The sequence below is a fragment of the Lampetra planeri genome, chromosome 3 (assembly GCF_965212315.1).
Source record: "Lampetra planeri chromosome 3, kcLamPlan1.2.h2, whole genome shotgun sequence".
NCBI classification, from domain to species: Eukaryota; Metazoa; Chordata; class Hyperoartia; order Petromyzontiformes; family Petromyzontidae; genus Lampetra; species Lampetra planeri.
The window spans coordinates 18878652-18891377 of record NC_136109.1 but is presented as its reverse complement, the minus strand read 5'-3'; the positions used below and the strand labels follow the sequence as shown (position 1 = coordinate 18891377).

The 12726-nt window shown below is 46.1% G+C and overlaps 2 protein-coding genes across 2 annotated transcripts in view; one reads left to right on the top strand and one right to left on the bottom strand.

The window, feature by feature from the left end:
- SZT2 (SZT2 subunit of KICSTOR complex) overlaps nucleotides 1-5893 on the bottom strand; it is a 112107-nt gene extending 106214 nt beyond the window's left edge. Inside the window, exons 1-7 of the mRNA XM_078622693.1 lie at nucleotides 5660-5893; nucleotides 3622-3747; nucleotides 2720-2935; nucleotides 2040-2210; nucleotides 1109-1243; nucleotides 749-977; nucleotides 418-524 (exon numbers count right to left, since the gene is read on the bottom strand). Coding sequence (XP_078478819.1) covers nucleotides 418-524; nucleotides 749-977; nucleotides 1109-1243; nucleotides 2040-2210; nucleotides 2720-2935; nucleotides 3622-3747; nucleotides 5660-5698 — 1023 coding nt within the window. The 5' untranslated portion in view covers nucleotides 5699-5893. The remainder of the gene's footprint in view (nucleotides 1-417; nucleotides 525-748; nucleotides 978-1108; nucleotides 1244-2039; nucleotides 2211-2719; nucleotides 2936-3621; nucleotides 3748-5659) is intronic.
- Nucleotides 5894-6943: 1050 nt separating this feature from the next.
- Nucleotides 6944-12599, top strand: MED8 (mediator complex subunit 8). The gene is made up of 7 exons (XM_078622689.1): nucleotides 6944-7070; nucleotides 7790-7908; nucleotides 8439-8583; nucleotides 9117-9257; nucleotides 10252-10339; nucleotides 10926-11168; nucleotides 12016-12599. Exons 1-7 carry the CDS (start codon nucleotides 7065-7067, stop codon nucleotides 12081-12083), a joined length of 810 nt encoding a protein of 269 aa, XP_078478815.1. The 5' UTR covers nucleotides 6944-7064; the 3' UTR covers nucleotides 12084-12599.
- Nucleotides 12600-12726: the final 127 nt, after the last annotated feature.

Below are 12726 nucleotides of genomic sequence, written 5' to 3'. Positions count from 1 at the left end.
CACACAACTGTCATTTCAATCAGATGTTTTTCACAAGCCAATTGTGGATGATATGAATTTAAAAAATGCAAGTAAAAATTTAAATCGCTCAACCAAAGAATAAAGTGTGCCGTAACATCAACAGTGATTCAAACAACTCAAAAACAATTCAGAGGCAAACAAAATAAAAAAAATCAGATAAAGTACGCTCAATTACAGTAGAAACCAGCAGCAACGAGACCCAATCAAACATTAGGTAATGCTGTTACACCCATGCTATCCCCGACTGCTGTCAATGCTATTTCTGCTATCCCCATCGCTGTATTTGCATGCCCCTTGCTGTCCCTGCTGTGTTGACTGTTCCCATTGCTGTGTCTCAGCTGTGTCAAATTCTGCTGCTGCCCTATGTGCCATTGCTGGGTGTCCTGTATGCCATGCCTGCAGGAAGGAGCAGGCAACGGTGCTATTGCGCAGCTGCGTGAGCAGCATGTCGCAGTAGTTGATGTCAGGTATGCTCGTCACCCCGTCCGTGATCACGATGATGCCTGGAGACACAAAGACAAATTGACGCAACCATTATTAGAAACAGGAAGAAAGCAAGACACCCTGACCAAGGCTCAAATCCAGTGTCTCAGATATTCACAAGTAGGTGGCTAGTTGATATAACCTGTAAGACTCCCCCCCCCTCCCTGAGAGACCCAGTGCTCGAACCAGGGTCCCTTCAGGGGTTGCCGACTCAATGCCAGCACGTGAAGCTGGATCGTCTCACCAGAGCTCGTGTTGGCGGGCAGCAGCTGCAGGGCGAGCACCCCATAGCGTAGCACGCTCACAAGCCCCACGTCCGCCGTCACCATAACCACGGGTTCTGCCAGGTGCCGCTCCACACCGGCGCCAAGTGGGGGCACAGAGGGTGGGGGTCGGACCAAAGGGGCTGGGGCGGTGGGGCCAGTGGGAGAGGAGGGGAAAGGCGGTGGGGAGATGGGAGCGTCGCCATCGTCCTGTGAACGAGACGTCGTTGCAAAGGTGTTGTCATCTGCGCATGCGTGAAGATAAATAAAGAGCGACATCACCAAGAAAATCAAAGAAAACCACGAGGAACGTGCACACACGCAAACAGTGACGCACTCACCTGTGCCATCATGGGCTCCCGCTGCTTCTGCAAAAACTCTGCGACGTGGCCCTCGAATTGCATCAGCTGCACCCACACGTCATGCAGGAAGGAGGGGAGGTGCACGCGGTCCAGCCGGCACCCCTGCACCAGCACCTGAGGGCCGCAACAAACGAGCCGTCAACTGTACCGCAATGTGGGCCGGTGACAAGGCCCAGCAGTTTAGACGTTCGCCACTTGTTGCAGAGGTTTCAATCAGGCAGCCCGCCCTGGTCATTGCTGTGGACGTATTAACCGTGAAATACAATCTTCTTCAGTGGGTGTTAAAGATCCCCCGACGTCTTTCGAAATAAGGTGGTCTATCGTGGTCCAAATATTATCCGCATATTATTGGGATTATGCATAGAAATAATTTACTCCCCTGTACTGGCGGACTATTGCCCAGGCCACGTGCTAAGTCACCTTGTGGCACACAGGGATAGCTGCGACCGAGGGTGCCCTTTGAAATGTTTGAGAAATGATGAAAGTCGCATACTGCATGTTAAGTGCTCTGAGACGCCAAGGCAGAGTTCAATGAAATTGTAGCTTAATTAATCAGACTAATATAATACAAAACATATATATTTATATTTAGTGACTTGTTTACCTTTTTCTCTATTTTGCACTCCTATCGTTTTTTTGCATTGTTTTTTGTAACTTTCTGACTCGCCCATACTGAATGTGTGAAAGAGCTTCAGAGCTCATCGGATTCCTCAAGTCTAAATGAAGATTCTGATAAAGCACACAAGATCAAAAACTAATTATTCAACTAATCATTATTACATTGTAAAATTACATTGCAATCCTTCTATAATACTAACTTGACGTAGCACTTAACATTGTGCAATTACACTGAATGGCACGGTGTGTGGGAGCAATGTCAAATCTCCACGCCCACTCGCATCAGCAGCACCTGCTGCGATCCCGACGCCATGAAGGGCGAGTAGGCGAGCACAGTGATGAAGATCTCTGGCCGAAACAAATTCCTCGTTCCCGGGACGAGGAAAGGACGTGCCAGACGACGCAGACACAGCGCCAACGTGCGGAACACACGGTCGAACACGATCTCTCCACACCAATCATCCTGGTTGGGGAGGAAGGCAGGACACCACATTAGCGATCACCTATTAGGGCCAGCGAGGCAAAGCTCATTAGGTTAAAGGGGATGGTGATGTTGTTGGTAGTGGTGTTGGTGATGAGGTTGGTAGAAATGAAGGTTGTATTGATGATGATGAGGGTAGTAATAAAGGATGGTAGTGGAGGTACTGAAAACTCATCAGGATAAAACACCACCACCACAAAGCCCTCACCATAAAGCTACTTTAAATAAATTACTCCCCACAGCACAGTGCTAACCATGCCAACTCACTACAAATCAGTATTAGCCTTAGCACAATGTAACCATTACAGTATTTACTCCAAAAGAACCCTCATAACAGTTTTGACCAGAATCATTGTCCCCACAATGCATTCACCGCAACCCCACCATCCAGCTACTCATCATAAAGAGAGTACTAACCATAACAGAACCACTCTCTCCATATGCTTACTACAGGACCACTGCTCTTCACTCCCCGCCCCCGGGTCTCTCACCACAACGGCTGTGGAGGGGCTGAGGTCGAGAGCGATAACGAAGCGGTAGCGGCACGCGAGAAAGATCACGTGACTCGACGGGACAAGACGGCATGGGGGCGTCACTCCTCCTCCACGATCATCATCAGCAGTAGCTGAGCCACAAGGAGGGCTGTCACCAGGCTGCCAGCCCTTGGGCAGCACTGACAGCACGAGTAGATCACCATCACCACTCTCCTGAGGAAGGGAGGGCAGGAGAGAATGTTGACTAATCAACATTTCTACGACCAATGGAAACTAGGCTTGGGTCCACTGCTCCTCAATAAAATCTAACAGTTGGAGAGTGGGTTTCAGAATGAGATTTTGAAAAATGTTTTAATATCAAGCAAAGACTTTGGATAGGTTAGGTCCTATTAAATACAAATCTGCAATTTAATATTTTGCAATGGCTTTTTCATTTAAAAACGCAACTGTAGATTATGCTCGTGATATCACACTGTCTTATACAATGGTCATCAAGAAAGCACCATGGCCATGCTCTGTAGGCTTTACAGAACATTTCCATATTGAGTCTACTGCAGAAACGGTGGTATCCGAGTTGACCGTGTGATGCCGTGACTGGCTCCAGGGTCCGCACGGGGTGAAACCCGTGTTTGGGAGCAAGGCAGCCAGAGCCAAATGCACCCCGCTTCATTAAACACCCAAACTCGAGTGAACTCAAGTCGACTCAGGTTGAATGGATAAATCCAAGATCTCAAATTGATGGACAACTCAAGTTTAAAAGAGGCATTTCCATGATATACATATATGTATGTATGTTGAACCTCTTTCACACCATACGTAGCTAACCATGCTAATCTGAGGTGGGACAGAGAAGTGAACCGACAAATAAATCCAGATACATGCAAGCACTCATGTGTTACCAGCTCGTGTAGGGGTGTCGGGGCTACAATCCGGTTGAGATTTGAAAAAAACCACGCTGAGCGCATGTTCCGAGAGATGCGATACTGTTTCTTCATAAGCAGGTACACTTGACCAGCTTCCAGCACCTACACAACAGAGATGCACAACAGAGATGCACACCCACAAAAACCCCATCATGGTAAATTTGGTATTGCGCTTAATTTGGCAACATTTTCTCTGCAGTGGTCAAATGAGATCACTTCAAGGAATATTTGAAGTAGATCTGTGGACCGTGCTCTAAAACATTAGTTTACAATGCTCTGGAAAAGTTACGGATACATCTCGTGATATGGCACCAACAGCACAATTCACTTTTCAAATAATATATCTCTGTCCAGTTGAAATGGGCGACAGGATTCACTCTGCAATGTGAATGCAGGTGTTTTTAGTGGTAAATCGTATGCTGCCCTCTAGTGGTGATATACTATAATGTTATTTGCAGCTGCGCACCTTATTTACAAGGACACAACGGTAATTTTATATTTAGATCAATGATTTAAACTCTAGCAATAAACCTAGTCTACTTAGACCGTTAATATTCATATGCACGAAGTAGTGTGCCCATGTGAAAGATAATACTTTGTTTACTATGCTTGACGTTTTAAACAATAACAATGCTTTCAATGACGACCGCCGATTTCTCGAGACCTATAACCGATACTCATTTTCACATATGCACATGACGTTATATATTAGCCAGGGCTGATTATATCCATAAGATAAGATGCACGACAATGTTTAGAAATACCGTACTCATTATGCATTTCCTTGGGGCATCATTGGTTAACAAAAACAATACCCTAAACACTCCCCATTGTGTCCACATATAAATCAATTAAATAGTCCAACAGACAGCCTACTATTGGCTCTCCAGACCGATATCATGCGACATATGTTTAAAGAAAGCAAACCTTGGACCTCCGGGTCTCCATCAGCAGGGTCACACGCTGGTTAAACAACCTCTGTTGGATATCTTTAGCGACTGACCCCGTGTTTGGCCAAAAAGTGTAACCCTTTAAATAGTCAGCAGTTGACGAATGCGTTGAGTTTTAGGGCAGTGGCTGGGGTAACTAAACAGACTAAAGAACTACATCGGTGGCACACTGTTATTTCACAATATACCCCGCACACTTGAATATATCGTCACAAGAATATCGCGAATATTTAACGCTTTGGTGATAATACTGTGCTGCCAGTGGTGCACACAAACACACATGGCACAACAGTCGTCAATTATACTGCATTCCTAGCACACGCACGTGCTATGAAGATAGCATTGCCATAACCCTACACTTTCCTTTAAGATCGTTGTATTTTACGAGTGTGTTAAATGTACACCGCAACACGTAAATATCCATGTATATATACACACACAACAGGCTGGCATTTAGTAACACCGTTACGCACTGTACATTAAAGTAGTGTATAGTCCCCATTTGAAAACAAAACAACAAACATGTTATAACGTAAACTGTTGCTGTGTATCGCCACAGAGTGAACGTGTCATTTCAATACATGTCTTGGGCCCTGCATCACCATTCGTCGGAACTGCGGCGGGCGGGTTTCGCCCTTTGTTGGGCCCATCAGCAGTTAAAAGACTCCAGAAAAGTTCGCGTGTTTTACCAAAAATGCAATCCTCTGCAGCCTACACAAACGTGCGCCTCACACCACAGATCACACAGCAACTAACAACGATGATGATGATGATGTCCGAGGGCATCGGTACCCCATCTCCTGTTGACACGGCGTCCGAGCCAACCGGTGGAACTTCCACGTTTCTCTGGCCGGGCGACGCTTCTTTCGTAAGACGACCAACAATACCAACATCGCAATCCAAATTAACGTCTCACCATTTATCCCAAGCACATCACATTCATATCCGTGTACATTAATACACTCGAAACTTTAAACCCGAGGTTTAATTCACCCTCGGAACACCCCTCCGAAGCAGAATTGCAATAATCAAAAATAAACATTTATTGACAACCCACTTCATACCTCATTCTCCAACTCGGCCGTCTCGCTAAACGCCGCCATCGAGTCTCGTTCTCGTGTAACAACACAGTCGCCAGCTAAACTTGTTATTGTTTACACGGCGTCGCAATGATCCCTCGCTCTGTAAGCACCGCCACGGCACCGGGGACAGACGAGCGAACCTTCGTCCATTGCTTTGCCCCCTCCCTCCTCAACAGGCCGCCCACAACTCCCTCGGTTCCTCAACACGAGGCAATCGACCAATGGGAGCGGAGAGTAACAACAATAATAATTAAATAATCACTCACATCACCCCCCCCCCGCGTACGTCATCGTCGAGCACGCGCAGCGGGATCCGGACCAATCGGAACGCGGGAGTTGCCCCCCCACCCCGCCCACCCGCTGTTGTTCGCGAGCGCTCCGACCAATTGGAACGCGGGAGTCCCCCACCCACCACCCCTCCCCCCCGCTGTTCGTAAGCATTCCGACCAATGAGAACGCGGGAATTTCCCCCCCCCCCCCGTTGCTGTTCGCGAGCGCTCCGGCCAATCGGAACGTGGGAGTCCCCGTTGTTCGCGAGCGCTTCAACCAATCAGAACGCAGGAGATCCCCCTCCGACCTCCCCCCCCCGCTGTTCGCGAGCGCTGCGGACCAATCGGAAGGCGGCGAAGGGGGATGTGAGCCGAAGGGCGGGGGGGAGGGCTGTGGCTAGGGGGGGAGGTCTCGCGCACCGTATGACGTCATTGTTTGTTTAAAAAATTAATATATATAAGTTGTAAATATTTCCGAGGCGAATGTTAAATTGGAAAGGGTTTATTAAGAAAGTAAAATAAATATGTATTGTTAAAGGTAATAATCACGCGGAAAATAATACACGAACTTGTTTTGGGGGACGTCACATCCTGTTAGGGACCGTCCATAAATGACGTCACGCGATTTTGGACGATTTTTGACTTCCCCCCGTCACACGGAGTCACAATGTGCCGCTGCACTCTAATGTTGTAGGAGAAAACATTTATTAAAGTCTATTTAATTAAGTAGAACGTGTTGTCGAAATGTATTTATAGGTGCGCATTTTGATGTGACGTCATTTATGGACGGCCCCTTTTTGTTTCGCTTTGCAATGCTTTGACTGGCTTTTTTACAATATTGTTTTACTTGAACTTATTTTAAATAACCTTATAGAGTATGTTGCATTGCAGAAGCAAACAAAAATATTTACAACTTTATTTATTTTTAGACACAGCCGTACATTGAATTATGGCTTTATTAAAGTATGACGTCATCCTGTTACAATAAATTCGGAGTGATGTCATCACAGTGGGAAGTGACGTCATCCACATCGCGCACTTTCATGGTCGTGGCTTGGAGTCAATATCTTTAATTGTATTTGTAAAGGCGTTTACTTTTAAAAGTAGAATACGGAAATATGCAGGTGAGTAATTTAAACGAAATTAAATCATAACTTAGACAGCCTCCGTGACCAGCACGGCGTGCGGAGGCAGGCCTCCATCCAGCAGTCGGTTTGACAAGGCCTCTTACATCCTAGATTTGATTACATTTTAAATCGATAAAGATATACGGCATATCAATGGCAGTTCCCATTTCTTTAAGGAAATATTGGGATTGTAACATTGTTACGTTGAGACTTTGGCGATGTTAAAGGCAGCGTCGGTGGTGATTGTGGTGGTGCTGTTATAGTAGCGGTGGTAATTGCAGTGGCTGTGTTGATCGTGGTGTGAATGGTTAGTGGTAGTTGTGATGATGCAGTGGTTGTTGTTGATCGTGGTGTGAATGGTTCGTAGTAGTTGTGATTATTATAGTTTTTTGTAATAGTTATGGCATGGGTCATGTTAAAAAAACAGTTAACATTAACCTTTTCAACTTGTTACCACTGTACTGTATAGAGGAGCAGTGGTATTAGTGACGGTCATGGTGAAGGCAATGAAGCTAATGTTGGTCATGTTGGTCATAAGTGATGATATTGCTGATTGTGGTTTTACTGAATCTCGTGACGGTTGTGGTGATGATGATGATGATGACATTGATGCTGGTGTTAACATTGCCACTTGCTTACCCGCTGGACGTCTGTGGAAAAGGGCTGCATATCTCATCGGGTTCCTCCAGTCTAATTAAAACATTCTGATTCCCCAGCGCGAGGAGAAGGTGTTGGAGCTGTGCCTGGAGTCCCTGACCCAGCGCGTCAGCGACCTCAAGAATTCCCTGGAGGGATTCATGCGAAAATTGGAGACTCAATACGAGACTCTCAACTGGTGATGCCATCATAATCAATCGCACCATCAATATCAAAATCAACACCAGCAGCTTAGAAATGAAATCGTCAGCAGAGTCCTAAAATGCGTTGTGCATGTATGTGTGTATGTGTATTGTGCATACGCTGCAGTATATCTACCTGTGTGTACAGTACTGTATTTGTGTTTGAAGTATGCAACTTCCTTCACGTTCTGTGTCGGCACACTTTTCGAAAAAAGTAAAAAAACAGTCACCTTATATGTGGATTCAATACACTTTTTTTTTTAAATACCTCCAGGTACAAACATTCATGGAGTTTGCAATTGAAGCGGCATGGAGTGTGCAATTGGAGCCGCATGCAGCCAGACATACATTTAGAGAGACACAAAGAGATGGACAATACAATACTGTATACAGAAATCGAGACGCAGAGGAGAGATACCCAGATAAATAATCAAACTGGGCTCTTAATTTCAAATGAGTTTCATCCCTCCTCGGTGCGATAGCTCATTGACGTGTGTGTGTGTGTGTATATATATGTGCGTATCAGGCCAAGCATGCTCGACAGCTTTGCGCTGCTGTCGGGGCAGCTGAACTCGCTGAACAAGTTGCTCCGCAACGACAAGACTCCGTGTCTGAGGGGTCAGATCATCATGCCGCTCCTGCTGTCACCTGACAGGGACGAAGAGCTCATGGTGAGTGAGAACGTGCATGCGTATATGTTGTCATGTGTGCATATAACGGTGTCTGCATATATATGGGGAGCGGTGGTGCAGTAGTCAGCCCACATGATCTTAACAACCCGTTGACTTGGTTCAATTCCCAGGCATGGCTACCATTAGTGACGAGTGATGTCTGAATTGTAAACGATTACCTGATACAGTATGTAAAAATCTTATCTTAGAGTAATTTATATAGCGCCTTCACCGAAGCGCTTTACAGAGAAGTAAGAATGGTACATATGAATGTAATGGTGGAGATGAGGTGACTAACATAGATGAGAAGTAATGCGCGAATCTGTGATACGTGAATTAGGTAAAAGCAAAATGTATGAAAGCAAATTATGATGAATAGATTGGTTAATATCCCTACTGAAGGGACAAAGGTTCGTCGGTGCTATCCACACCACATTTTATCCGTACTGGATCCAATAGGTGTTTGCTAATAACACCCCAACAGTTAGTCTATAAGGCTCCGGGGATCTGCGTGTTTTGCGCGTGTGACGCAGAAAATGACCGAGGGCCGCGTGCCAGTGTTCAGCCACGACGTGGTGCCGGATCACCTGCGCACTAAGCCAGACCCGGCTGTGGAGGAGCAGGAGAAGCAGATGTCACTCGACGCCGCTCGCCTCACACCGGACATGGCACAGGTATGCACACAGCCGAGGATGGAATGTGTCGAGGGGAGAACTCCAGGGAATCGCAGGGAGATGGGCCAGGGGGCAGCTGAGAGTGGCATGGTGAAGCACCACTTACAGCAGAAAGGTACAGATTGAGTGCGGGTGGAGAAGGCACAAGAATATAGTTAAGAGGCAAGAATTGAGCAGTAGCAGCAGTAGTGGCATCAGTAGCAGTAACAGATGTACCAGTTATACAGGTGTTGGCTGTATGAAATGTACGGCAGCAATAAGAGTAGCAGTAGGTGTTGGGTGTGTGCAGGGGGCAGAAGTAGCAGCAATAGCAGCATGAGACAAGACCAAGAAGAGCTCCGGGTGGTGCAGTTGTAGAAATTGTAGCAGCAGTGATAGCAGGCAGGGACAGCAGCAGATCCAGAGTCATACAGGGGTGTGTTGCGTGTTTTGGAGAATGCAATAGTAGCGGTAATATTATCAGTGGTTGCAGAAACAGCAGCATAATTCAGTCACTGAGGTGTGTTGTGTGAAAGGAAGAGCAACAGGAGTGGCAACAGTAGCAGGAGCAGATGCACAGTGATGTGTGCGTGTGTGTTGGGTGCAAAGGGCATCTTGCATCCCCTAAGGCAGGGGTGGGGAACGTCCGGCCCGTGGGCCGTATAAGGCTCGCGAAATCAATTGGCAGTTCCAGCCATCACATTAGGGGCGAGTTAATTAAATGTTTGACCAAATATAACAGGCTAATTTTTAAGTTGATAATTTTGTATGGCCCGCAAATGATTTTATAAATGTCAAAATGGCCCTTGGCAGAAAAAAGGTTCCCCACCCCTGCCCTAAGGGGGGTGCATGCACCTCCGGTTAAGAACCACTGCTCTATGGGATTTGTGATGCATTCAAGCCTAAGGTGGGTATACTTTGAAAATTACAACTTTAGTATGGGCGGAGAGGTGATGTGTTACTCAGTCACGAAGGTCATTGTCCTTAAACAATTATCTCTGTCTTTGTTTTACAGAAACACATGGCATCTATGAATAAGATGTGCAACTCGCTGCTGGACCGCCTCAACAGCACTCGTGATGACAGGGACGGAGATTCCTCCAGTCAGTTGATTTGCATCAATATCATCAACAGCATTATGAGTAGCAGTTTCATCATCATTGTCATTAGCAGCACTCATATCATCCTCGTCCATCCTCTGCAGCAGCGTTTTCAACATCAGCGGCATCACCTTTAGAGCCTGGCGTTTCAAGTCAACCCTGCATCTCACTTCCCAGTATGCTAATCAACATAAGTAGCAGGGGCCTCAAGTAGACTCATTCTTATTCTTTGTAATTACTTGCACAGATTTCCCTCATTACGTTCTTTAAATGTCTTATTTGTGGATTAGAGAGCCTTATGGTGTGACCCGGATAGGTCCAGATCGTAAAACATGTAATATATATGATACTACACTGTAGCGACACGACCGCACTCTATGATAGCTGTGCAACACACTCTCCCGCATGGCCTTATGGGAGCCTCAGTACTGATAAAGTTACGAAGTACACATACGTCATCGGAACGGGTTAACATCTGAAGAAGCATTATCAACACTAGCATTAGCAGCATTATCATTACCACTATCTTCATCACTTAACACCTCTCCCCTCTGTTCACCTCCTATTTCCCCCCCCCCCTCATTACCAGCTCTGCGTCACTCCAAGCACACCTTCAACCCAGCCGACACCAACGCATTAGTGGCAGCGGTGGGGTTTGGCAAGGGTCTCAGCCGGCCTGGACGACCCCCATCCCAGGGTGGCACGGTCCAACCCGGCCTCTCCGGGCAAGGAGGGCCTGTGGGATGTTCGAATGTTGGGCAGGGGGGTCCCAGCGGGGCAATGGTTCAGCAACAGCAGCAACAACAGCAGCAACAGATGCAGAGTCATGCAGGTTTGTGTTGTGTATACGTGTGTGATGTGTGCAGCAGCAACAAAGGCAGTTGCAATAGAAGCAGCAAAAGCATCAAGAGCAGCAGCAGTTGTATCAATAGCGACAAAAACATTACCAGGTGTCACAGTAGCAGCAACAACCACAGAAAAAGTTACAGCAATAGATGAAGAGTCATGCAAGTGTATAGTTGGTGTGTGGAGGGTGCAGCATTAGCATCAGCAGCAACAGTAGCATCTGCATATATTGCATTTATTACAGTTATATCCATGTATGTGGGTGCGTGTATATAACAGTGGCATATATTTGAGGCGGTCCTGGGCCTCCCCTAGGTAGACTCGGCCTCAAATGAGTACCTGGTGTGGTGCGCAAGCATCAACACTAGGGAGACGAGTATCCGGGCGTGGTGTTAGCCCCCTACCGTCTCGTGTGCAGTGCCAGCCTTCATATTTGCTCACTAACAGCACTTGCCCCAACAGTCCATTACAGGCTATATGAGAGATCTTTGTTTTTGGGAGTGGTAGTGCAGTACTGTACACACTGCTATGGACCCAGAGACCTGAGTTCAATTCTGGCCACGGATAATAACAGTTGCAAGTAATACCTGAACCTGTCCTGGGCCTTCTCTTGGTGGATTTGGCCTTCAACAAATACCAAATGCTCTGTGAACATCAGCACTAGAGAGATGGAACATTGTGCTGAAATATGGCCCTCTCATGTCCAAGGCCAATCTTAGTAGGTATTCACTAACAGTACTTGTCCCAGTGGTCTGTATGTCTTTACGGGGGATATTTATCTTTCTGCATGTGTGTGTATGTGCATATCCATATATTTGTGTGTCTGTGTGCAGGTAAAATGCCAAGTTCCATCAAAACCAACATCAAGTCCGCTTCAAACGTCCACCCTTACCAACGATAGTCATTCCATTCTCTATTTTAAGTTAGTTATGGGCATGTCAGGTTCATGTATGTATGTATGTTGAACCTCTTTTGCACCATACATAGCCAACTGTACGAATGGCCATGTCAGAGACACTGAGCCGCCACTGCTGAGGTCCTAGAATCAAGTTCTTGGTCTGTCTCGCAGATGGTTCATAATGATTTGTCACTGAATCCAGGTTTCTTCCACTGGTAGTTAAACCAGATTGTTTTCATTGAATGTCTCAACCTGATTTCAAATGGCTCCACAAAGCAACACCTTATCATTGAATAATTTTTTTCATTTTTATTCAATTCAGGTCAGCAATTTGCTGAGGTCTGAAATTATGTAAATAAATAGGATGACGGACATGCATTGAATCAAATACTGTTCGTTAACTTGACTGACAGTTGGGTTCATATTTTGCTTATGGGCTGTAAACTCTGTTTAAAAAGAGGAGTGATCTTGCTCAGATGTTTTAGAAAATACATACAAATAAAGTGAAAGAAAATAAGACTTGGACCCTTTGCGTGTTTGTATATGTGTGTGTGTGGGCATATGGGGTGGTCAGTCATTGGGGCAGATACAAAATTGGGAGTGGTTCTTATGAACAAAAGATTGAAGGGGTCTTTATAGAAATGTC